This window comes from Penicillium cataractarum (assembly GCF_028827025.1).
Source record: "Penicillium cataractarum strain IBT 29864 chromosome Unknown utg000001l, whole genome shotgun sequence".
Taxonomy (NCBI): domain Eukaryota; kingdom Fungi; phylum Ascomycota; class Eurotiomycetes; order Eurotiales; family Aspergillaceae; genus Penicillium; species Penicillium cataractarum.
In genome coordinates this window covers 5,212,025-5,235,754 of record NW_026622737.1, presented here as the reverse complement: position 1 = coordinate 5,235,754, position 23,730 = coordinate 5,212,025, and the positions used below count along the sequence as shown (strand labels likewise).

The window sequence follows — 23,730 nt, the reverse complement described above, 5'->3', positions numbered from 1 at the left end:
TTGTGAATCAGATTCATTTTTCTTCGTGTATTCGTCTTCCAGGTCTTCTAATAGCAGGAACAGGTACCCCAAGGTCCTTCATCACACTAGGTCGGGATTTTGCCAAGGTTCCCGATACTTTAATGATCCGCTCGGCCCCTTCCCTGCTGGATATGGCGACAATCCGATGGACTACTGATAAGTCTGTGACACAATTCGCAAACTGCTAAATGCTTTTTGGGTCCCGCTAGGCTGGGTGCCCGTCCAAGCTTGAATGCCAAAATTCAGCATATCTACCTTGTACGATGGAAGACAATTAAATGGAAAGTTCTAGTCTCTGATTACCGCCCCTGGTAATTTCGGAGCCGAAAAAGAACGAGGTCTTTCATTCGTCGATGCTTCTTTTCTATTAGAAAGTCTATAATCCATTAGCAAGTCTATAACCGATGGACATGACTTTAGTCTTGACGACAAGATCTGGTAGGTATGTGGTTGGTCGTTCAACGTACCAACGGAGGCCGATTGCTTGAAGTTTCCATGGCCGTTTTTCTCGAACGCTAAATCCGGGGATTTCTCAATTACCATGGGCGCTATTTAATCCAGAATAATCGGCACATGACGTCTTACGCCTGGTATCTATGGACTTGATGGGCTTACACATCGTGAGGTATTGACACTTCTCAGTGTTGCTGCAATTGTTACACGGAGCATATTCCCATGGCAACGAAGCTTCATTTGACGACATAATCCACAGCAAGCGGCTACACATGTCTCGTGATCCTTGCAGTTGTCACAAGGAACTGTGTTTCCGGTACAGCTGGTTCTTTTCAGCCTGCATGGCTCACAAATCAGCCTCCCTTCCTCAAATAGACGCTCCCATGGACAGCAATAATCACAACTAGAATATAGGAGCCTGCGGAATCGATGCCGTAGCCATAACTGGCGGTCTTACTACCAAGCAGACGCATGTCTTGATGGAAGCTGTAGTGGAAGGCATGTGTGCTAGAAAGAAAATTTCGTTCTTCAGTTGATGACCGTGCTAGCTAAATTGATCCGTTACATGATTGTTTTATCAAATACCCTTGAAAGCATTGTCATATAGCACGTACCGTGCTCTAGTACTAAATCTATTGGTAGATCACGCATCATGATTTAGAACTCTACGGGAATAATTCCATGAATTAGGGCCAAGGGAATGGGAATTGCAACCGGTCGTGATTAAGAAGGGAAGTGGTAAGAAAACGCCTCTGAGTAGGTGTACGCAGTATCATATCGGTTTAGGAGACCCCGCGAATCTAAGAAAGATGAACCTGCGTGAATGGGTGATCAATGCAATTCCCGTTGCCACTTCAAATGCATCGCCCACTACTGCCGACGTCATCGGCCGATAGTTAGGTGGTAGCCAGAGCACGTTTTCCCCATTCCAGGTGATCCAGGCCCCGGTTGAACTGATTCCGTAGCCAACATCTACCATGAAATTAGGGGAGGGCGATGGGTCACCTTGGTGGAGTCGTTCGAAGTCGAGAGGTCCGACAAGTCCCCTGTCTGTACAGAGATAGGGTCGCGTCAGATGGAAGGATACGTGGCTGATAATAAACCCGACTTTAATCTTCGCGATTGCCATGCCTGTTGCAGTATCCCAGAACTTGATGGTTCCACTCATCGATCCTGAAACGACCAGCTTTGCATTATGCGAGAATGACACCGACTTTACTGTATCCTCGGAGGCTGACATAGCAATAGCCCCATAGTCATCATCAGGACCCTTTGTAATATCCCAAATCCTGATACAGCCATTCGATGATCCTGATACAACGAGATTTGCATCAGGTGAGAACGCTACCGATGTAACAAAAGGAGCAGCCTCAAATGTGAGGACTTCGGCCCCTGTTGCGGTATCCCTTATCTTGATAGAGTTATACGATCCTGAAGCTAGTAGCTTCGCATCATTGGAGATCGCCAACGCTGATGTCTGGTGAGTATGGCCCTCGAATGTCCGAACCTCTGTACCCTCTTCGATATCCCAGATCTTGATTGTCTGATCCTTTGATGCGGATACTATGAATTGTCTATTGCGCGAAAATGCAAGCAATCCAATGGGTCCTAGATGGCCCACGAGCCTCTGGACCTCGGTACCAGTGGTAGCATCCCATACCCTGATAATGGAGTCTGTTGACCCAGATACCAGAATTCTTGCATCATGAGAGAAAGCTACCGATACGACAAAGCTGTCGTGTACTATAGGGCTTTGGGATTTGGCACATATTGCGGTATCCAATATCTTGACAGTCTTATCTTGCGACCCTGATACCACAAGCCTCGCGTCATTGGAGAATGCCACCGAAAAGATAGCAGAGCTGTGGCCGTCGACGGTCTGGAGTAGGGTACCTGCTATAACGTCCCAGATCTTGATTGTCATATCAGTTGCTCCGGATACCACAAGCTTTCCGTCATGCGAGACTGCCACTGATTCGACGAGTCCTGAATGGCCTAGGAGCAACCGTACATTGGCACATTCTTCGATATCCCAGATCCTGACAATGGAGTCTGCTGACCCAGATGCGATAATATTTGCATCACGAGAGAACGCTATCGACATGGCGCTCATAGGTTGTTCTTGAAGCTGGAGCCTCCGTGTCTCGGTGCCTTTCATAATATCCCAGATCCTGATAGAGTGGTCACTTGAGCCCGATACTACAAGTCTTGTATTATTGAGAAATGCTACTGACAAGACAGGATGGCTATGTCCGTCGAGCGTCCGGAGTAGAATACCTGCTGCAAAGTCCCAGATCTTGATTGTCAAATCACTCGCTCCTGATACCACAAGCTTTCCGTCGTGCGAGAACACCACCGAGTTGACGGATGCTGAATGGCCTCGGAGTATCCGCGCATCCGTACATTCTTCGATATCCCAGATCCTGATAGACCCGTCCCCTATTCCAGATACCACGAACTTGGTATCGTGAGAGAACGCCACCGATCCGATGGGGAAGTCGTTAAAATAACGATAGTACGGGGAAGGCAAGTTAGTGACTTCGAACGTCTGAACCTCTGCGCCTGTGATAGCGTCCCAGATGATGACCTTGTTATCATCTGATCCCGAAACTACCAGTTTTGCATCTTGCGAGAACGAGACTGATGTGACTTGACCTTTATTGCCCTCGAGAGTCTTCAGGCACGCACTCCAGTCCGACTCTACTTCAGGCAAGAAAGACAGAATCTCTGGAATGGCCTTCCGGAAATTTCGCTTCAATATGCTGTTTCTGGGCGCAAAAGCAAGTGCAGATGTGTAGATCTGACTGGGCATTTTACTGAAAATTGCAATGTTTGCATGGACGAACCGGGATGCATCGGCGAGAAAGCTTGCGATAGCTGGGCTTGCGGTCGGCTGAATTAATTAGGAATTAGCTGCAGGTTTATACACAAGCTGTGCCTATGTATTCGAACAACATACTTGGATAAATCTTTGCAAGCTCTGAATTGACCTATCGGATTCTGACGCGCTCCCTATGAGGCTTAGAGCCTCAAGCCAATGAAGGAAGTGAGCTTCAAGGAACCGCTGTATGCAACGGTGGTCCAAAACTCTAGCCTGGCTTTCCGTTAAATGACGAACCCAGTACATGCAAGCATACTGGACGTGAGATGGGAGATAGTTGCGGATCTCAGCCTTGTCGATATTTGCCACAAGAGTACTCGGGTGAAGTTTCCGCCTCTCCTTCCCAAATTTTAACTCCATGAAGCCCAGGCATCTCAAAAGGAGATCGGCATGGGCTCTTTTTTCGTTGATGCCAAAGAGGACTAGTGGGGATTTACCTTGCCCTGGCAACTGTCTCCTGAAAGGCAAGAACCGGGTCCAGGGAGCTGATAGATTCCGTCGTGGGAGAGATACGAGGTATTCTTTCAACGACAGATGAACCAGGTGCACAGTCTCCCCCGTGATTATCAACAGGTTCTTGCAGCCGAAATCGAGCTGCAAATCGACCTTTTTATGATCGATTTTCTGATCCGCGCAGATATAGCGCAGCTCCTCTCTAGTCAAAGGCCGACAGGCCATGGCAACGTGACGAAGGACCACAGCGGCTGCCTCTGCATTGATCTCCTGTATTCCCAGTAACATCCGATCGTACATGGCGTCAAGCCCCTCGGGTAGCCAAACATTGGCTGAGGCTTCGGACTCCAGGATCTGCCGGGCTAGGTCTGGCTTCTCTTTTAACATCGCCGTCGCCAACCACACCCACAGAAATGTCCCATGGGCGCGGTCCAGTAAAAGGTGTGCTAACTCAGGCCTTTGGTCGCCGATCCCACAAATATCCTTGACTTGGACTTGGACAAAAGTGTGGACGTCTTCCTCCGTCCTCTGGTGATGCTCTTGATCCAAATCGATTCGTAGGTCTGTGTGGATTGTCGTATCTGGGCGGCTAACCACTACCGTTTTGATGTTCCACTGTGCGTGAAGAGAACTAATTCCTTCCAGTTTCGTAGTCAAGAATTTGATCGACTTGCGATCACATTCGTCGAGGCCATCCAATACGAAGTATCGTGGCCGCGGATCTCTAGCGACCATTTTCTCGAAGATCTTCCATAGCTCTTCGAGGAAAGCGTCACTGAATAGGTTCTCGCCTCGTTTCTTTCGAAGTTTGAATGGGCCAAGAATATCGTCATACAAGGCCTCATCAGCCTCTAGCATCTGATAGAGTAGGCCTCGGATGACTGCGAGCGCCGTATTACGCTGGTGGTTGCTATGATCGCAGAAGAGTAGAAGCACGGATGGCCCCTTATCCTCAGTGGCCAGGGTGCGCAGAATATCGACCAAGTAGATCGAAAGGAAGGTTTTGCCCTTCCCAGGGCCACCCGATATCCATAAGAGATTATTTGTGCCATTGAGCCATGACTCGAATTCCTGGACGTCGGTGATCCATCTGCAAGTACCGTCGATAACATTTCCCTTGGCTGTAGTGATACTGCCGCGGTCAGATTCCGGGTTTGTAACAAAGAGGGACGACAAGCATTCTAGGCGTTCTTCTTCGGGGGTTGGTTCATCTATTCCAGGCAAAGTAAAGAAAGATATTCAGCCTGCGTTGTCCGTCCTCAACCAAAAACCCAAAGACGGGATAAAGAACCATTACCATACCTTTCGAGTTGACGTAGGTGAAGCTGCCACCATCATGGATATGAAGGGGGGCATTATTTTGGAATGACTTGTAAGCCTTGTTGTTGGACGCCGTGGTGGTCCGGGATGGTCTCTCAGCCAAGTGACCATGGGTGCCGGTGCCGTCTTCCAGCGAAGACATTGAATATAATGTGGAGCCTCAGGAAAAACAAAAGGGCCGGCTCTGAGGAAATACGGCTGGCGACTGGCTTCTTAAATATACTCTACTCCGTTCACAGGAAAGAGGGACGACTAGTACAATATGTAGTGCAATTCAGCTCCATCCTTGTCCAATCAGGAACTAGCAATAAACGCGGCCGCAATTTGGTGAGTGTGGCTTGCTGCACATCCAACTTTGACAAATCATAAAACCCAATCAAGCATGCAAGAGGCCGGAGTAACCGTAAATAGAAATATCTCCAATACAGTATTATAGGGCAGTACTGTACAGCACTGAATTGAAGGGCTGTGCTGTCTGTTCGCCCCCGACCAATTCCCCCAATTCAACTATCCTTGAAATATGAAGCAAGCCATGCCGAATCTCCATATATCGGAGCGTTGTTTTGAAAAGCACCCACGGCCTCATTCCTCGAAGCCGTGGTATTTACCCTCCATGTGGGAGCGTTGCCTCCTATAGGAGCATTGTTTTGAAACTTTTCCGTTGCCTTATTTTCATTTGCTACCGAGATGTCGCCGGGGAGCTGGCTTATCAGATTGGCTGTGGCTTGGGTAAGCTCGTCCATAGGATTAACGAGAGAGGCAGGCGTGCATTCATCGGCTTTCAAACCCCGTTCGGTCTGCTTCGTGGCGCCTTGGACTTTGCGCAGGGCAGTCCCGACGGTGGGTGTTTGCAGATCGTTCTGGTACCTGATCTGCTGGACAAGGTGCCTGAGATCAGCAAGCTGGCTGATATACCCATTGATCTTCTTTGTCGTTTCGACTTCTTCTTTGTGATGCCTCGCGAGTTGTTTTATGTAAAGGTCCGAGATATCCAGCGAGGCTGTGGTGGCATAGGCTACATCCTCAAATGAAGAGTGTGTTTCATTTTGGCTCGTCGCAGACTGGGGGAGGCGGCGGTAAGCGATACCGGGTATCAACATGGGAGATAACAGGTTGAAATCTCACGGTCGCGAACTTACCATGCTATTCGATATGGGGCAGCGCACTCGTAGAAGTGGGGGAATGAAGGTTATTCTACTATGCAACAATAAAATGATGAGCAGGCGGAATTTCTGGGGATTTTGTACTTCGGGAAACAAGCCAGCTGGTGTAATCCCCGTACGAGGGAGGCTGATGCACCTCAGCCGCTGTCGGGTCTGTGGTACGGGGCCATTTCACTGGTTGCCGCAACCTCTAACCCTTGTCGCCCCCAAATATGTACTCGTGGGCTGGTGAAATGCATTCTCATTACCCCGCCGAAACACTCCAAACCACTTCCAGTCACTTCGAGTCACTGCTCCTTGGAAAATCACTTCGGGGACCACTGATCAGGCCCAAAGCTCAAGATAGACAGTATAGACGTGGGCCGCAAACATGGTTAGCAACGAAAGACATGTAGAGGAAAGGATGAGCCATCGCTAAAAATGAAGTAGGATATTTTTGGAACTGCAGCGGAAGCATCTTCCATCCTTCTGATGGTGATTCAGCTCATTCAACAAGCAGCAAAGCGACAGGCTGAGCTTAGGTCAAAGCTCGAGGAGTACAGCGAGGAGGTTGGTGAGACCAAAAGAATTGTCGAGTTGGTCCAGAACGAAGATGCTCTACAAACATCAGGTGCAGTCGCTATGGTCCGACGTGTCGAGAACCTCGGCCAGGGGCTGAAGAGACATCTGATGTCGATGGGACAACCTAAAAGTGCACTTCGACAATTCGGCCATCAGCTCATAAGCGGTTCAGAGGACGAAGCACAGCTGGCATCTTTCATGGTCCGGCTTGGTCGAGCAAAGCAAGATCTGATCTTGCAAATCCAAGTCGCAAATGTCGGGCTGGCCAAGTCCATCAACAATACTCTCCTTGTCGAGATGGCCACGGTCAACAAACTCCATGCACTCCTCCAAGAAACCCTAGGTGAGGGGAAAGGGCTAAAGATTGCCGAGTTCCTCAGGCAAAAAGGCGCTGTTTTGGAAGGTAATTTGCGAAATATTCTACTATTTCTATAATGGGGCTAAGCACATTGAGCAGGCAGCGAGTCCATCCAGCTATCTGACGCAGAGTATGATAAATTACAGACGGAGGAACGCGAAGCCCTTCATCCAGAGCCAGTAGACGCGGCCCTGAATGTGGGAGGGCGAAGGATTATTGTCGACAACTTAACGAGAGATCAAGCACTTCAAATTAATGGGCCCGTTGCAGTTGATATATGGAAGGACATGGCTTTTATCAAGATTGAGGGAAACATAGCGTCAGATACCGCTATTCAGACCAACTACCCCGTAAGCATGGATGTTTTCCGGGAGCTTTTAGCCGCAAGGGCTGCGGGGATAGGCTCAAGGTAGATTGGGAATGATTTACGGGAACGGTGTTAGCAGCCTGTTCAAATATCAAGTATGCCAGTATTGGCTGCTGGAATAGTATCATTGTGATCTAGCCTCTTCGCTGACATGTACTGTATATGTAAAGAAAACATCGTTCATTTTTAAACCCCTTATCGACAGCATCACGACGTCGCTATTTGGGTTGGTTTTGATCTTGGCGCTGCTCTAAAAGGAATGGATACATGACTAGCCATCCAATTAAATGACAGGTCGGCTCTCTCACTTCCCAATATCCGTCTGAACTTACGGGTGGAAAGGAGGCCGTTTCTATGCTACTTAGCTGGTCGGCTCCTTGCCCGGTCAATAAGCTATCGGCGGCAGTCCGACCCGGATTCTTTTCCACTCTTGCTAACCACGCATGAACTCTAGCTTAAGTATCATATCTATCCTACAAAGATATCGAGATTGGGTTATTAGGAGCTGTGATTTATTAGATTCGGGGAGTTTTGCCGTTCCCGGGTTGGCGCCGCAATTGTATGCCGTTCTGTCCGACTATCTGTCGCCGAACATAAAAGACCTGATCTCCCCGGTTCGAATATTCTCGACAAAAGGTAGCTATCCCCGAGAGGAGGCATGCTGTCATCATGTTCATCCTTATACGGCCAATTACGCCAACAAAGCTCCTGCTGGCCCACCTCTGCTTGATTGAGCATTTCCATACGAAACTGGCGATTGCCCTCCATTGCCCTCTCAAAGTTATCCGGCTCGGTCCCGCCTTCAAGATCGATATTGAGGTGTTCTCTAACCCGCGACAAGAGCTGTTCAAACTCGTTCCATTCTTGAGATTCCGCCATCGCAGCCTCTCGTTCTTCATCGCTAAACGCAACCGGACAAGTTTCTGAGGAAATCTTGCCCCATACCGACGGTGTTGTGATGCCTACTAGCGCAGCACGTAGGTTGATTACGTCTGCATCCCAGGGATACCCTGTCTGGCGAAGCAGATACTGCTGCATTCCGAGATGAGGAATTTTCAACACCTTCGTGTGTTCGTCATTGTGTACACCCGTCGCAGCTGTGTAGTAGAGGTTGGCCTCTTCTAAGCGAAATATGGCCTTGTAATATCTTTGTTCGTCGATACCCAGCTTATCAAAATCATCGGGAAGCGATGGAATCTGCAAACTTTGAGGCTGAGATGAGTCGTGCTCACAAAATGTGGGATAGCCCGCTTGCATAAAGCGTGGGAATATCACAGAGTCCTGCCAATCAATGATACCGATATTTTGGATGATCCAGGAGCCAATAAAATGTTGCTCAGGTTCAAATCGGGGTGTCTTAGCGTAGGAGCGCTAGAAGAGCCCGGTGAGATTAAATGAGGCGCCAAACGTAGGAATCGCGAAAGTAAAGAGGTATGCTCAGAGGGATCAATATTATAGTTAGTTAGTAGAAGGAATGTCTGCCGAGGCTGAGGTTTAGCATGACGCTCAATGACGGCCATCTCTCGGCGAGCCGCGGAGGTAACACAGTCCACGGGTAAAAGCCCTATGGAAATGATCAGCCCGGCCATGTCGTTTCTTTTTTTTTTCTGAGAAGCCAAGACTTATTGGGAGAAGGGGGAGAGGAGGAAAACCTACAGGGTCCACGGTCAATTTCTGTTTTGCTTCGTTCGCCATGCCAAAACTGCCGGGTTGATACAGGACCAATAACAAAATCATCTATGATTGGGATCTGGGTTTCCCTGTCAAGGTCCTTCTTGTAATATAAGCTTCCGTATGCCGGAAAATAGAAGTCAAAAATGGTCCTCTCCATATCTGCGATTTGAGTCATGATGTCTTTCACCTCGTCGGTTGTGAGAGATAACCACCGTGAGGAAAGACTGCCCCCTCAACCCGCTCCATCAAAATATACTCTGATCCGACGGGATTGTCCGATGTTGTTGAATATGCAAAGACCTCCGGTACCGGTAGTTTAAGAACAGTTCGCAAAAAGTCCATCGTCGCAACCTCACTCGCAGTTGTGTAATGAGCAGGCCCAGCAATGGGTGTTGGGATTCGCGCAACCACTTCACGGCCATTCTTTGCTCGCAGAATAAAGACTTTGTTGAAACCTCCCTCTGCCAGCTTAGCGATATCAGGGCAATAGTCTAGTTGCATTGCTTCGCCGGCAATCCGTTGGAGCTCTGTTGGTCGAAACTTGACGTATCGTTCGTTTAATCGGTCGGTCTCGTTGAATCTGTCTAAAAATTAGTGGCTGGGAATAAAGTCACAATAAACCCAAACATACATCCATCGTCGCGAGGTATTTCGAAAGAATTCTTCGTGGACAGCCTCTGGACTGGTGGATAAGTGACGCCGGGATGAAACCGATATGGTAGATTGCTCAGAACAAAACCACGGTTTGCGTAGATAGGGTAAGGGTGATATTCTTCGAGCAATGGTGACTCTCTGAAGAAATTCCACCGTTGTTTGAAAACAGTAGGGGGGTTAAATAATCGAGCGCCTAAAGATCTTGACGGTGGTAGATTCGTAAATTGACAACCGAGGGGGTTGCTAGGGACAGGGATGAGGTCAGCCTCGTAGGGCTGCCAAACCCGTGGACTTGTCCTCTAGAGAGGTTAGTCGTATACCAATCTAGACCTCGCATTAAACTTACGGATAAGAGGATAATACGTGACTAACAGGTCAATCGGCAGCTCGCTGTCCAAAGGTACGTGTGGAAAGGAGGCCGTTCCACGCTACCTAGCTGGTCGGCTCGGCCCCTTGCCCGATCAACGGGGGCAGTCCGACGCGGATTCTTTTCCACCCTTTCTAACCCCGCATGTAATCCAATTTAAGTAGCACATCTACCATGCAAAGATATCGAGGTTGTAGTATATCATCTTATCTACATTATCCAAATAATCTACGGTCGCTCGAGGGGGTTCGCAACGATACAGCTACAACATCATCTCATTTGCTACAACCTACGGCTAGAAATATATCGTCGATCTCACAGTAAACAAGATGGGATCACAAGGACCTCAAGTTTCTCCACAGCCTCGCATCCCTAAATCAGGTGTATGGTGCCCGGCAGTGACCATCTTTGACCAAGCTACCGATACTCTGGACCTAGAGTCACAGAAGAAATATTATGCATACCTATCGCGTAGCGGTCTGGCTGGCCTCGTGATCATGGGCACTAACTCTGAAGCTTTCCTCTTGACACGCGAAGAGCGTTCCCAATTGATTGCAACTGCACGCAAAGCAGTTGGACCGGACTACCCTCTCATGGCTGGAGTGGGAACCCATTCTACCAAGCAGACCCTTGAGCTAGCGCACGATGCCGCTGCCGCCGGTGCCAACTATCTGTTGGTCCTACCGCCAGCCTACTTCGGCAAAGCGACTAATATGAACGTTGTTAAGCGCTTCTTCGCGGATGTGGCACGCCAAAGCCCCTTGCCTGTGCTTATCTATAACTTCCCGGGGGTCTGCAACGGGGTGGACATTGACTCGGAGACGATTACAGAGATCGTTCGGGAGTCTGTTGCCGCCAGCCCTAATGGAGTCTCGAATATTGTCGGCGTTAAATTGACTTGCGGCTCTGTGGGCAAAATCACACGCTTGGCTGCAACATTTAGCCCGACCGAGTTTGCGATCTTTGGAGGACAGTCGGATTTCCTTATCGCCGGTCTGACCGTTGGCTCCGCGGGCTGCATCTCTGCCTTTGCCAATGTCTTCCCGAAGACTGCATCGAAGGTTTATGAGCTTTTCACAGCTGGTAAGTTGACTGAAGCCATGGAACTACAGCGGGCCTCGGCGCTAGCTGAGACGCCTTGCAAGGGTGGAATTGCCTCGACGAAATATGCGGTGGCGTTATACTCTGCACCAGCGGCGGGGATTGACAACGCGCTGGAGCGACTCAAGCCACGCACGCCGTACGAGGAGGCTGGGCAAGCAGTCAAGAAGACGGTGAAGGAGCTGATGGGAGCGGTAGCTGTGACCGAGAGCGCATTGTAGAGCAGGGGCACGATAGGATGCCATCTCAAGTTTTAGACTTAGCCCGAGAAGACAATATGATCCGTGGTTGAGGATGTAACATTATGATCTCGAGTATTAAGAGGATTGGATTTCCCTCGCCGAATGTAGACCAATTGGGGCCTCAGGACCTCGCTGCTGCCCCAATGACGCAGCAAGACGTTGCGGGCGAACGCCTCAACAGTAGTGTGCTTGCGAGGGAGGGGCTTTTTGGAGTCATGTCTCCGCCGACACCGGATTTTCGACCCACAAGACTTTTCTCACGAATGACGGGAGAGCGGGATTGGTGAGCCTCGCCATTCCCTCGAGGTCCGGACCTACCAGCGTCAGGAGGGTGGGGACTGGCACGATCTGATAAGATCAGAACGCGGCATCTTCTGATTTTTTTTTGGTTCTTTGTGTGGCACCACAGTGGAGCGCCAAGAAACACCTCCTGCTGATCGGTGAGCAGATTCTCAGTGAAAATTTTTCAATTGGGTTGTATTTCTTGCATTGAGCAGTGAAAGATGGAAGGATTTATTGATTGACTGGCAGGCCGATGCTCTGTGGAGGGAACCTCAGGCACAGAAATCACATGAGAAAAGCTGAGTCAACAGGGGAGAGTGGGGCGTTAAGAGGGCCAATCATAATTGAGCGTAAATTACAGTAATAAACCAGGGATTACACGCAAATCCTGCATGGTTCCAGCTAAAACTCAGCCACCATACCATTACCGTACGCTTTACTGGCCGGCCAGCCGGAAGTGCGGCGAGCCGCGATCATACGACGACTCGAAATGCCCCGTACCGTCGAACTTCGATGGTGGCTGCCAGCATCATTTCGCGTTTCGCGTTCACTCAACGACGAACACGATACTATTGACACCGTCTACGCCCCGTATACTTTGTCTCTGCTCCGATTTCGCGTCGTGACCCGTTTGGTCCACAACCACATTACCGCCTGGAGATGATCGCCTTTGCAGGAAAGGACCAATTGATTTGAGAATCCACCTTCCCCTCGTCACAAGGGCCCGCCTAGGCTACGACTGATTGGGGTGGGTATCTTTGACCTAACTGCCTGCCTGGTGCTCCAAATGGTCGTGCCCTGAACTTGGACTCTGACACTTCCCCCTCTTCAAGGTTTTGCGTCTCACACGCACTGCACGATATTCAACATCTCTATTACTTGACGCCCATTAACTGCGCTTCTCTATAAATTGAGTAAGTCTGTCATGTTGCTATATACGGAAGCTAGTCTGTTGTCGACTGGCTGTCTGGCCCAATCATAGACAGACCCCGACTGTCGAAGATCATCAGTCTGGTGCAGGTTCATGTTCAGGCCTCGATATTAACATACTGCCTAGTTTTGACCACTTGTCTGGGAAATATCATCACCCTATTCAAACCGACCTCGACATCAGCCGAGTATCTTCGCGGCGGATGTCCAGACACCGTGTCTGCTCCAGACATGGACAATGATTTTCAACTCTTCTCTCCCCGCCGCCACTCTGGTGGGGATGAGTCTCGAGGAATGTATTCACAGCCAGAGAATCCCGGCCAAGATTGGACCCAATGGATGCGATGGGATGAGCCCATGTTCGCCGACAACGACTCGAAGCACATGGAAAGACCATTGGACCTCCCCTTCGTCTCCCCAAACACCACCTCCAGCTCCCCAGGCCAGCTTCACTCGACGGATTTCTCTCCGAATCTCCCGCTGGGTCTTATGGAGATACCATCCGGCCATCACAATGGATTGAATGGCAACAGCTGTATCAATGGCCCACAATCTTTGACCCCTCCAGGCCATCAACAATTAGGCCTAGTGTCCCCAATCTCCAGTGTCGGCACGAGCCGGAAGCGAAAGACCGGCAGCGACGACGACGCCACCACAGTCACTGGACCTGTTCAATCCGGCAAAAAGATGCCCGCGAAGAAGCGTGCTCACAATGTCATCGAGAAAAGATATCGAGCCAACCTCAACGAGAAGATTGCAGAGCTACGTGATAGTGTGCCGAGCCTTCGAGCGACGAGAAATGCCAACGGAGACTCAAATGAGGACGATGAAGACGCCGACGGTGCCACACCCGCAAACAAACTCAATAAAGCTTCAATCCTGTCGAAAGCAACGGAGTACATCAAACACCTTGAGATCCGAAACAAACGTTTGGAAGATGAGAACACCGCCTTGAAGAACCGACTCCGTCAAGTGGATAAGGCAGCTGATCAGGCGGTTACCTCGAGTGCGTCTGTATCTTCGCCTAGCAACTACACTGCTTCCAGCGATTCGGGGACCTCGCCGAGCGTGTTCTCAAATCCCGAGGAAATTAGTGAAGCTTCCCCAGCTTCAACGAATCCACCAGAGGGCCTGATTAAGGTCCCTGATGCGTTCAAGCGCATGCGAGAGGAGGGTGCAAAAAGTGGAGGAATTTTCTCGCAGTCGTACATCCAGTCCACACCCCGAGCCTCGGATTACGGTCGCGAGGAGGGTTCTCGCCGACGGTCAAAGATGCCTAACAAGTATATGCTCGGTGCTCTGGCTGGCCTGATGGTTCTGGAGGGCTTCGGGTCAGACAAATCCGAGACCGAGCAAAAGGGACTGATGGCTGTGCCTCTGAATCTGCTCAATCGCCTTCGAGTTCCCAACCTTCCCTACCTTGAGTATTATATGAAGAGTTTCTGGTCTTCATGGCACACTCGAGCTATCTTTCATGTTCTTCTACTTGCCACTTTGATTGTTGGAAGCGCCTTCATCGTCTTCGTCTACTTGTTTAATGCTCAGCCCACCACGCAGCGCGCTCATGGGAAAACTGTTGCCGAGGGCAAGACTGCACCGTCCTCGTCAAGCGACTTCCGCCGGCAGGCCTGGCTGACAAGTATGCAACGAGTCGGTGTTCCGCGTCACAGGTTTTTCCGTGAGTGGTACGTGGTGACCTCGAGATGCTTCGAGTACGTCCTGCGATGCTTCATGGGTTGGAAACTCTACTCGTGGGCTACTGGTATCACAGAAGAAGATGAAAAGGGTCGTGTCAAAACATGGGATATTGCCATTGATGCTCAGCTTACGGGCGGTGATATTGAAATCAGCAAAAGCCGTCTTGTGCTTACCATCTTCGCCGCCGGTACCCTGCCTCGAAGCCCCATGCGAATGATGCTCAAGGCCTTGCACGTTCGCATTCTGCTATGGCGTGTCGGTGAACCCGGGTCATGGACCTTCCACGTTTCGAACGACATTGCTCGCGCGCTGGCTAAATACCAGTGGGCAGTTGCAAGGGATATCAACGATGCTTTGCCCGAAGGCCACCCCGACCAACTTCCGAGCCACTTGGCTGCCCTCCTCAAGCTCGACTGCGAAGACGTGATGATTGACAGTATCATCCAGCGTGCAGTCAACCTTACCTGGAACAGACCCACACAAGAAGGTGCTGCTGATGACGAAGTGCTGCTCGATGTCGTGGAAGAGGACCCTGCAATCCAGTGCTCCGTCGATGCTCTTGCTGCTTGGTGGTCCAGTCATCTCCTTCAGAATGCGCTCCTCAAATACCTGGAGGCAAGCGAAGGTGCTCCGGCATCCAAGGTCAGCCGTGACTGTTTCAAGGAGAAGATTCGGATGGCCCTCGATGCGGCTCCTCGTCTCTCCGCAGCTCATACCCGTGCTCTTGTCATGAAGGCAGTCTTCTTCGAGCAGGGTCGAGTGCAGAATGTCAGCGCCGTTCTAGCGGCCCTCCCCAAAGATAAGGGTAAAGGGGAGAAGAACCACGCTGCCAACTTCCTCGATTCCTCCCTTCCTGTTTCTGTTCGTGATGAAATATCCGTTGCCGTGCGCTGTGCAATGATTGCAGCGATAGTAGCCTCTCGCTCTGCGGGGGAGACTTCTCTTCCTGCGTCATTCACCATGCATAAGGCGATCAACTGGTTCAATCAGCTTCCGATTGACCCCGTCGAACTAAGCCTGCTCGGATTCTCCGCTGTCTACCACCTGTTGCACCTACTGGCCTCTGATGTCGACTACATTGCATCATCTGACTCCTCTGCCCCGTCTTCCCCAGTCTCGGAAGCCGGCTCCTCTGCAGATGACGAGGCAGAAGAAAAGCCTCGCTCCGTCGGACGCAAGATTGCCATCTGTCCTCGCGATATTCCAAACCTGGGTCGTGTCGCAGCGGAGCTCATCTACTGGGCACGCAACGCGTATAACCCAGCCTTCTATGGCTTCTCGTCTAGTCTTGTCGATGTGATTGTCAAGTCTTGCACCGCACTTTGCTCCGAGGCCGGCATCAACGTGGATGACTATCTGGAAGTCGCGCCCGAGCCGCTCCCCTCCCGGAGACGGCGTCACCGTCGTCGACGAGGAGGATCCGACCAGTCTCTCCAAAGCGATGCAGACCACGACGTGCTAGACCCGCGTATGGGGAAACCCCTCCAGCGCGAACGGTCTGCGAGCAATGACACTGGATATGGCAGCCTCAGCCTGGAGGAGGAACCCCAGTCTGTTGCCAAGGTGCCTGAAAGTGTGTTGGAGTGTTCAACTTAGATCCCACTCCTTTTTCTCGTGTACAATGGAAGGATATTGATCAATGGTCCCGGCGTTTACGGCTTCGCCAGATTATGGGATTCTGGCTTTTTTGGAGGAAATAAAGTGGAATGGATTGGAATTGGAATATGAAATGGGGCATTGGGGCGTTTTTTTCCACTTGTAGAATTATTTTTGTTATCGCAATAGTGCATGTATCACCCTGGACTCCTCTCGTTCGTCCAAAGTCACCTCTCGGTTCTTCTAACGGAAGATTCATTGTTAGCCAACATAAAGCTGGGAATCAAAAGACATTCTATCAAATGCTCTCGGTGGCCACTATCACGCGAACTTTTCCTCGACCGTAGATAACCTTTAGTAGCTTTTCAACCTTGATACGCCACTGCCGTGGACTCAAACGCTTATCTAGCGCCAGCCCCTGGCTTGTCATATTTGTTGACATAGATGTAGTCTTTTCCAGGGTAACCAGTGAGGCCTCTCACCACCACCACATGCCTGACTACATACAGTCACAGAAATCGTCGTAGCATTCAGGTTAGCTATAGATGCAGTATTCCCGGTTACAATTGAAAAGTCGAAAAGTGTACCTCAAGTCGGCCTTGAACTTCCAGAAGCATGTCCAAATTGACCGAAGATGAGAATGTCGAGCAGATGAGCAAATCTTCGAAATTTTCTGTGTTTCCAGCGGTTGACTCAAGCCACTTACACGCCACATGTCAGGTATAGTTTCATCAACGCGCTTCCAGACCGGCAGACTCTCCGATGCCATAGTGGCATTTGAAGCACGGACGGATGGCTTAATGATTTTCACCCAGAGACATTACTGCTAGTGATTCCATACTAGCATCCCCGTTAGTCATGTATGGGGAGTTAATGAGGGGTATATTGAATCGTGGACGGATTTGTCAATGGACACGATAGTATTCAACGCATTGAGACACGACACAGTTCTAGCCCATGTATGGAAGGACCCGCTGGGCACGAGGGATGGCATGGGAGGACAACTATTGGAGACCTCGTGAAGGCTCTGATCGACCCTAGAGACCCCACGAGATCGATTTGGTAAGATTCGGCAATGAACTTCGGCTTCCGGTCCCAGAACTAGGGAAGAGGTCTTGGCCTTTCAGCTCATTTGGCCTATACTGAAGAGCGCTATGCGAACCCCGACGTCGCAGGAGCCGACTTTCAGTCAAACTTTGACTGTGCTTTCTTCACCCTCTGACGTGGGATGAGAGCTATTGCGTCATGAAGTACTACCTTGTCTCCACAAGATTGAACCTGACCATTGTTTTATCAACGTTGCAGTTGCGTCCCAGACGATTAAGCTTGGCCGACGCTATGAGTTCCCCGAGCAATCCGAGCCCAGGGAGGGCATGAACAGCTGGAGAGAATGACATCGAAAATCTTCAAAATGATACACGTGTATCTGTCGGAGTCAATTAGCATCAATTGAGAGGAGCTAGATTTCTGACAGGAACCGCTATTGAATATCGACTTTTCTCCTGGATTCCAGGGCGGATAGAAAGAAGGGGAGAAGAAGCCATCCCTTGGATGAGTTACCGAAGACGGCAGATCGCCGGGGAGGAAAAAAAGCATCCCCCAATTGAACCAATTGGTCCTACACAATTCCGTTTTCGGGTTGCCGACAACAACGCCAATTCGGCCAAATGTGTCAAGAAAATGTCGATCAGTCTAGACCAGCGCCTCATTCCCCATCATGAATCCCGCAAATGTCACGACAGGGAGGGGTCTTGAACATAGGACTACGTAAGCCATGCATCTATTCCGCCAGTCTCTGCAGGACTGGTAGGAGATCGGGCTTCACGGGCGCTAAGATCTAGATCCCTAGCGCCCGAGCCAGTTACCGCTCGCATACAAACGGGTCAGCTTAAGGGCTAACAGCGTTAAGGTTAAGGCGCCGTGATCTAACATAACCCAATTCGGCCGGTTACACTCGTTGCTCTTCACCCTCCCAAGATATGCCTCCGAGGTGATGGATCCCCGCTATTCCAGAAAAAGACGATGTTTTCATTCAGTCCCGTCGCACACACGGCTGTTCCCCAGGGGCAGGGGTCCATGACGGCATCCATGTGCGGGACATGGCATGGAGGATTGAATACAACGCCGTGATGTCGATAGACTAGTATTTCCACCCTGATGTAATCTTGTATCTATCTGTTCTCCAGGACTTCAATAAACCCCGATTTTCCACCGTCCCTCTGTTCCCTCTGTCCCCTTCCCTCCTCCCCGGTCCGAGTGTCTCCGAGGGAGTCGTCGCAGACATCCACTCTGTTGGACGACTTGATGATCGTATTCCTGCCAGCATTCCACCATACACGCCTCTGATTGTCGCTTACGCATGGCAACATGGGTGTCGAACTCCAAGGAAACGGCCCTGGAGAGCTGCCCATGAATCCTGCCCTGGCTGTTCCTCTCTTCGCCGTAGGAGGATTCGTCACTGTCTTATTCATTTGGAGAACGATCATTCGCATTCGACACCGTCATCGGTCAAAATCAGCTCGACAGGTAGACGACCAGACCCAGCTGTCGCAGACGAGTAGCTTGAATGCGAGCTTGAAGAAGCATGTATTCTACGCTCCCGTTTGTGGCGCCCGCCACAGCCGAGATTTCAAGTTGTTCAGGCTCCACATGGGAACTGTTCCCTTACGTCTAGAAGTGATCCTGCTGGTTATCTACCTCTTGCTAAACTTCATTTTCGTTGTTGTCATGGTGGACTGGTGGAAGGACTTTTCCGATAAAATGTTTCAACTCAAGTATGCCGCTGGCCACTTGGCCGTGATGAACACACCGGGTTTGGTTTTAAGCGCAGGCCGGAACAACCCATTGGTCCAAATGCTGGGACTTCCCTTCGATACATTCAATTTTATGCATCGTTGGGTCGGTCGCGTTATCGCAGCAAATGCCGTGGTACATATGAGCGCAGTTTTGGCAAATCAGGCCTACATGCGTACGTACATCCGACGCGACAAGAATATTTCGTTCCTAACATTGAGATAGATGGAACCGACTATATTATTTACACAATCTGGCGGATGCCCTTTTATATTTACGGCCTTGTGGCGATCCTTGGTTTTATTTTCATTGTGTTGCAATCATTGTCGCCGGTCCGACATGCATTTTATGAGCTTTTCCTTCATCTTCACATTGCCTTGGCTGTCATGTCATTTGTGGCGTTGTGGTACCATCTCAAGAACTTGTTGCAACAACGAGTCTTGCTGGGCACTTTGATCCTCTGGGGCCTTGACGTTAGTCTCCCTTGAGCACCTTTGATGGCTGAAAGAATACTGACTTGTCACAGCGCGTGGGTCGACTTTGCATTCTTATTTGGCGCAACTGTGGAAAGCGACGCACCACTGCGATTGTAGAAGCTCTCCCAGGCTCTGTTGCACGCGTTGATGTGGAAGTTTCTCGAGCATGGAAGTTCCGGCCTGGCCAGTACATGTACATGTATCTTCCATGTCTGGGACTGTGGACATCTCATCCTTTCACAGTCGCATGGTCTTCTACAGGGTCAGACTCATCAAGTTTCGCCGAGAAGCGCAGTTTGAGTGAATCATTTGCTTCACTTATCGGAGTATCCGAGAGAACCACTATGTCAGTCCTCATCAAGGGCCAGGATGGCTTTACGAAGAAACTTCTTCGAAAGGTGGAAGACTCACCTGATGGGACAATCAAGGCCACTGCTTTGGCCGAAGGACCATTCGGTATAGAAAAGCTCCTATGCACTACCTATGGCAAAGAGATTGCTGACGTTGAATCACAGGCGGCATTCATTCTCTTGCATCCTACGGAACTCTGCTTTTGGTTGCAGGTGGAATCGGTATTACCCACCCAATGTCCTATCTACACGAGGTGGTCAACAACTTTGCCTCTCGAAAAACAGCAACACGCAAGGTGCATCTCGTATGGATGATTCGTAACTTAGGTATTCCTTGAATCCAAAAGATTATCTCTCGTCTGGTCAAACACTGACCATCATTTCAGATCACCTCGCATGGATCCAGACGTGGATGACCGAGATTTTCGGCCACGACTCCCTAAACAGCACCGTCAATCCCAAGGGAGATACATATTTCCAAATCCCAGGTCTTTTACTCTCCATCAGCATCCATGTGACTGGTCACAAGGATGATCCTGAGGAATACATTTCCTCGCCAGAGACGACGTGGACGGATAGCGCACCATCCAATGTACCTGTCAATATTCACCATGAAAGGCCTTCTTTCCGGACTTTGCTCGAGAACGAGAAAGCGGAACAGGTCGGTGCGTTGGCAGTTAGTGTGTGCGGCCCAGGTGGCCTTGGGGATAGTGTCCGCGATGCCGTCCGCCATGTTCAGGGTGAAAAAACAGTTGATCTGTTTGAGGAGACGTTCTCATGGTGACCATTGCCTGGAGACATCGTCGTTATGGTGCTATTTGCAGTTTTCTGAGATATCCTTCTAAATAAGTCTCAATAAATATCCTCTGAGAGGTTTCAATGTTCAGCGCATGGCCCACGATACAATCAAAATCACCTACGTGTTGCCCTACTCGTCAATCATTCTATCCCGACATCCCGCAGTCTATTTGACTGCTATGAGCTGAAATAGATCCCAAGCATTCTATTTAGTATCCTTTAGGCCTAGATATGTGTATATTGCCCATATATTTTCCCGGCACCTATTACAGGCTGATACTGAAAGGGGAGAGAAATCTGAGCCATCTTCAAGTTCATTCCGCCAAAGCCCAGCGAACAAGGTCTGCGATAGAATCACTGACTTGAGTGCCACGAGGAATCTCGTGTCCTCCTTCATGATTATATATTCTCCTTCTCTCGGGCAGGCAGATTGCAGATAAATGCACTCCAGCAGCATATCGTGGATCCTTAGAGCCGTATATATGAACCGTAGGAATGTCAATACGTAACGGGCATTCAATTTCACTCCGCAGTTGATCTTCCGAAAGCCCTCCAGTTAACGACTCCAAGCCCATCCAACGATTGGTGCCCTGGGTAAGGATCGCAGAATTGCCAGCCTGCTGCGTCAATGCGTTCCTAGACACCACGTCGCGCTCGCGAGCCTTCGCAGAAACATGGAACCCGAGTTCCTCGAGAACGGGCATAGACGGGCCACCACAGATAAAAATGGCCGTTTTGAACGGCGCTGGTAAATGTGGTGTTTCTTCTTGATGAAGTAGCAGCGCTGCAGAGCCGAGGACACAGCCCTGCGAAAACATCATTGCCGCGTCGTATGGGCCATTCTCAGCAATGTATTCATTCATTTGGGCGACCGCAGCTCGGACATCGTCGATGGTGTCATTCTTCCACCAAGAGAAATAAGGCGGATCATAAAATAAGTCCACGCCAGCAGCGGCACTACATTCAAATGGTCCGTCTAGGAAATCGAACTCGATGTTTTGATCCGCCAATCTCGACCGAAACGATGCTGCGGGGCAGTTAGATTAGGACTAGCTTATATGGAGGGGTTGACGAGGGAGCTTACAGGTCTGTGATCGGAAAATAGCTCCACTGGTGCCTTTTCCATGGAGGCAAAGGACCTTCATTGCTGATCGCGAGACTGAGATTGGGGGGAGAGAGTCGGTGAAGGAGGGGAATCGAGTATTGATTGGGGCGGGGGATTTTTGTTCGATCGGAGTAAGCGCTTTGCTGACGAATGAGGCCAAGTTTACGAGGGTAAAGATTTTAGACGACGAAGTTCATCACCGGTCGATTTATCCTAGAGAAAATCGAACTCTAAAGTAGGAGATATAAGGACGGTCTGCAGATTTCTATGCTGTAATTTGTAAATGTGCAAGTGCAGACCGACACTTGAAGCATCGCGGGGTCACCACAGCAGACTCTGCTTGGCGCAGCCATACCCTTTCAAGCTAAACAAATAATACAAGTCAATAGCTAGTAACCTAGTCACCGCGTATTATTTGCTAGAGTATCTCAAATTCCCCGCCCGACCTCTATCAAATCATCAAAGACCTAACCAACCTTCTCCGCAAATGTCAAGCCGAGGTCCCCCGCTGCGATACTCGCTTCTCCACTCTCCCTGAACCGACTCCTGCAAAACAGGATGCCCGTACCCACACTCTACTGTTAGGCACTGGAATTGGACCTAATGTCGACAATTCCAACGACCGCAGTGGCCATAGAGCCATTGAGCATCTCCGACAGGCTTTCCCTTGTGTGGCGCATCCCTTTGTTGGGTAGGTCTTAGCCGTTTCCCTCGGTGCAAGAATTTTGACTGCAGAGGACTAATTTCTTTACGCAGTCATCCGTTGTGCGGCCAATTTTGCTTCATTCTGCCTATCAAATGGCGAAATTGCCAGGCTTGATTGGCGTCAAAAACTGGCGCATGCCTATCTACGGGCATCAAGAGTCACCTTGACGCGCAAGCAACAGGCCCAACAACGCAAGCTTTTGACAGGGCCGAGAATTCAGGGATATTGTCACAGATATAACCTGGAACATAGAGCTGTCTCTGTGAATAATGATACGCTTTATAAGAAGCGCGACATCCCAACCCCAGTGCTCCATTTTGTTAAGAATCCGACCACTCAACCTGATGGACCAACAATCTTCTACTTGCACGGTGGCGGATACCACAATCCGATAAAAGAGCAAGGCCATATTCCGCTCGCTTTACAGTTTGCAGCGGCCTGCAAAGCCAAGCAAGTTGTGTTTTTGGAGTACTCTCTCAGCCCCGAGCAGCAGTACCCATGCCAATTAATCCAGGCAGTGGCTGGTCTCCGGTATCTTCTTGAGCAAGAGGCTGTTCAAGCAGAGAACATCGTTCTCGTCGGCGATAGTGCGGGTGGCCACTTGACAGCAAGTCTGTTAACTCACATTGTCCACCCATCTCCATACGCCCCTCCAATCGATCTTCGTGGTCGTCAACTCAAGGCCGTTCTTCTCGTGTCCCCATGGATGGCGATGTCAGAGGAGCAAATTAAAGTCCTCCCAAGAGCGCCAAACGACTTTCTAACACGAGAGAGTATTGTTCGATTTTCAAATATGTTCAAACCCGGATTAAACGAAGTATGGAGTAACCGATGTGATATGCACGACGCGGTCGCTGTGTGGAAGAAGCTTTTTCCTACTTCACACGAGCACGCAATATGTCGCAAGGCGATGCTAGCTGTTGGAACTTCGGAAGTCCTTTTGGATTCCTGTGTGAGCTTTGCGCTGGAATGCATGGGATGTGAGACTATCTATGTTAACGGTCAATCAGACCTTCGCCTAGTAAAGGAAGCGGATTTTGTTCTTGCAATCGCCCCTGGCGAGGCTCATGTCCAGCCCGGTATGGATTGCGCACTCGGGTATCATGATGGGAAGATGATGAAAGCAATTTCGACCTTTTTGGAAGCTTGTTAGAAAATCGATAGAAGGATCTAGCGGTGTGGTTCGTTGGCTTGGAGCCTCCCATTGAGCAGTTCGTATTGCTTGAGTTCCAGATCGTAAATAGCAATGATGTCATCGACATGAAGATGCGGATGCTACACTACTCGCTATAGCATTATTACATTATCAAGAATCATAGTCTGCTTATGAATCCAAACCACCTCAGGCGTAATATTTTCTTCCTACCGAGGCAAAATACCC

General features: G+C 49.9%; 10 protein-coding genes across 10 annotated transcripts; 5 read left to right on the top strand and 5 right to left on the bottom strand.

The window, feature by feature from the left end:
- Nucleotides 1-1,246: 1,246 nt before the first annotated feature.
- N7496_001852 (uncharacterized protein) lies at nt 1,247-5,270 on the bottom strand (the record flags this gene model as incomplete). Its single annotated transcript, XM_056694783.1, has 3 exons — nt 1,247-3,367; nt 3,434-4,929; nt 5,111-5,270. The coding sequence occupies 3 exons, from the start codon at nt 5,268-5,270 to the stop codon at nt 1,247-1,249; spliced, it is 3,777 nt and encodes a 1,258-aa protein (XP_056561512.1).
- Nucleotides 5,271-5,631: 361 nt separating this feature from the next.
- Nucleotides 5,632-6,228, bottom strand: N7496_001851 (uncharacterized protein; the record flags this gene model as incomplete). Its single annotated transcript, XM_056694782.1, has 1 exon — nt 5,632-6,228. One exon carries the CDS (start codon nt 6,226-6,228, stop codon nt 5,632-5,634), a length of 597 nt encoding a protein of 198 aa, XP_056561511.1.
- A 534-nt stretch (nt 6,229-6,762) lies between these two features.
- On the top strand, nt 6,763-7,623 carry N7496_001850 (uncharacterized protein; the record flags this gene model as incomplete). Its single annotated transcript, XM_056694781.1, has 2 exons — nt 6,763-7,255; nt 7,310-7,623. The coding sequence occupies 2 exons, from the start codon at nt 6,763-6,765 to the stop codon at nt 7,621-7,623; spliced, it is 807 nt and encodes a 268-aa protein (XP_056561510.1).
- Nucleotides 7,624-8,075: 452 nt separating this feature from the next.
- Nucleotides 8,076-9,426, bottom strand: N7496_001849 (uncharacterized protein; the record flags this gene model as incomplete). Its single annotated transcript, XM_056694780.1, is given in 3 exon segments — nt 8,076-8,858; nt 8,876-9,141; nt 9,234-9,426. 3 exon segments carry the CDS (start codon nt 9,424-9,426, stop codon nt 8,076-8,078), a joined length of 1,242 nt encoding a protein of 413 aa, XP_056561509.1.
- An 8-nt stretch (nt 9,427-9,434) lies between these two features.
- N7496_001848 (uncharacterized protein) lies at nt 9,435-9,888 on the bottom strand (the record flags this gene model as incomplete). The annotated part of the gene is made up of 2 exons (XM_056694779.1): nt 9,435-9,835; nt 9,879-9,888. 2 exons carry the CDS (start codon nt 9,886-9,888, stop codon nt 9,435-9,437), a joined length of 411 nt encoding a protein of 136 aa, XP_056561508.1.
- A 713-nt stretch (nt 9,889-10,601) lies between these two features.
- N7496_001847 (dihydrodipicolinate synthase family protein) lies at nt 10,602-11,594 on the top strand (the record flags this gene model as incomplete). Its single annotated transcript, XM_056694778.1, has 1 exon — nt 10,602-11,594. One exon carries the CDS (start codon nt 10,602-10,604, stop codon nt 11,592-11,594), a length of 993 nt encoding a protein of 330 aa, XP_056561507.1.
- A 1,464-nt stretch (nt 11,595-13,058) lies between these two features.
- On the top strand, nt 13,059-16,121 carry N7496_001846 (basic helix-loop-helix domain-containing protein; the record flags this gene model as incomplete). Its single annotated transcript, XM_056694777.1, has 1 exon — nt 13,059-16,121. One exon carries the CDS (start codon nt 13,059-13,061, stop codon nt 16,119-16,121), a length of 3,063 nt encoding a protein of 1,020 aa, XP_056561506.1.
- A 2,367-nt stretch (nt 16,122-18,488) lies between these two features.
- On the top strand, nt 18,489-20,524 carry N7496_001845 (ferric reductase family protein; the record flags this gene model as incomplete). The annotated part of the gene is made up of 5 exons (XM_056694776.1): nt 18,489-19,089; nt 19,140-19,387; nt 19,441-19,846; nt 19,906-20,067; nt 20,127-20,524. 5 exons carry the CDS (start codon nt 18,489-18,491, stop codon nt 20,522-20,524), a joined length of 1,815 nt encoding a protein of 604 aa, XP_056561505.1.
- Nucleotides 20,525-20,852: 328 nt separating this feature from the next.
- On the bottom strand, nt 20,853-21,683 carry N7496_001844 (putative EF-hand calcium-binding domain protein; the record flags this gene model as incomplete). Its single annotated transcript, XM_056694775.1, has 2 exons — nt 20,853-21,565; nt 21,623-21,683. The coding sequence occupies 2 exons, from the start codon at nt 21,681-21,683 to the stop codon at nt 20,853-20,855; spliced, it is 774 nt and encodes a 257-aa protein (XP_056561504.1).
- Nucleotides 21,684-22,246: 563 nt separating this feature from the next.
- Nucleotides 22,247-23,502, top strand: N7496_001843 (alpha/beta hydrolase; the record flags this gene model as incomplete). The annotated part of the gene is made up of 2 exons (XM_056694774.1): nt 22,247-22,334; nt 22,400-23,502. The coding sequence occupies 2 exons, from the start codon at nt 22,247-22,249 to the stop codon at nt 23,500-23,502; spliced, it is 1,191 nt and encodes a 396-aa protein (XP_056561503.1).
- Nucleotides 23,503-23,730: the final 228 nt, after the last annotated feature.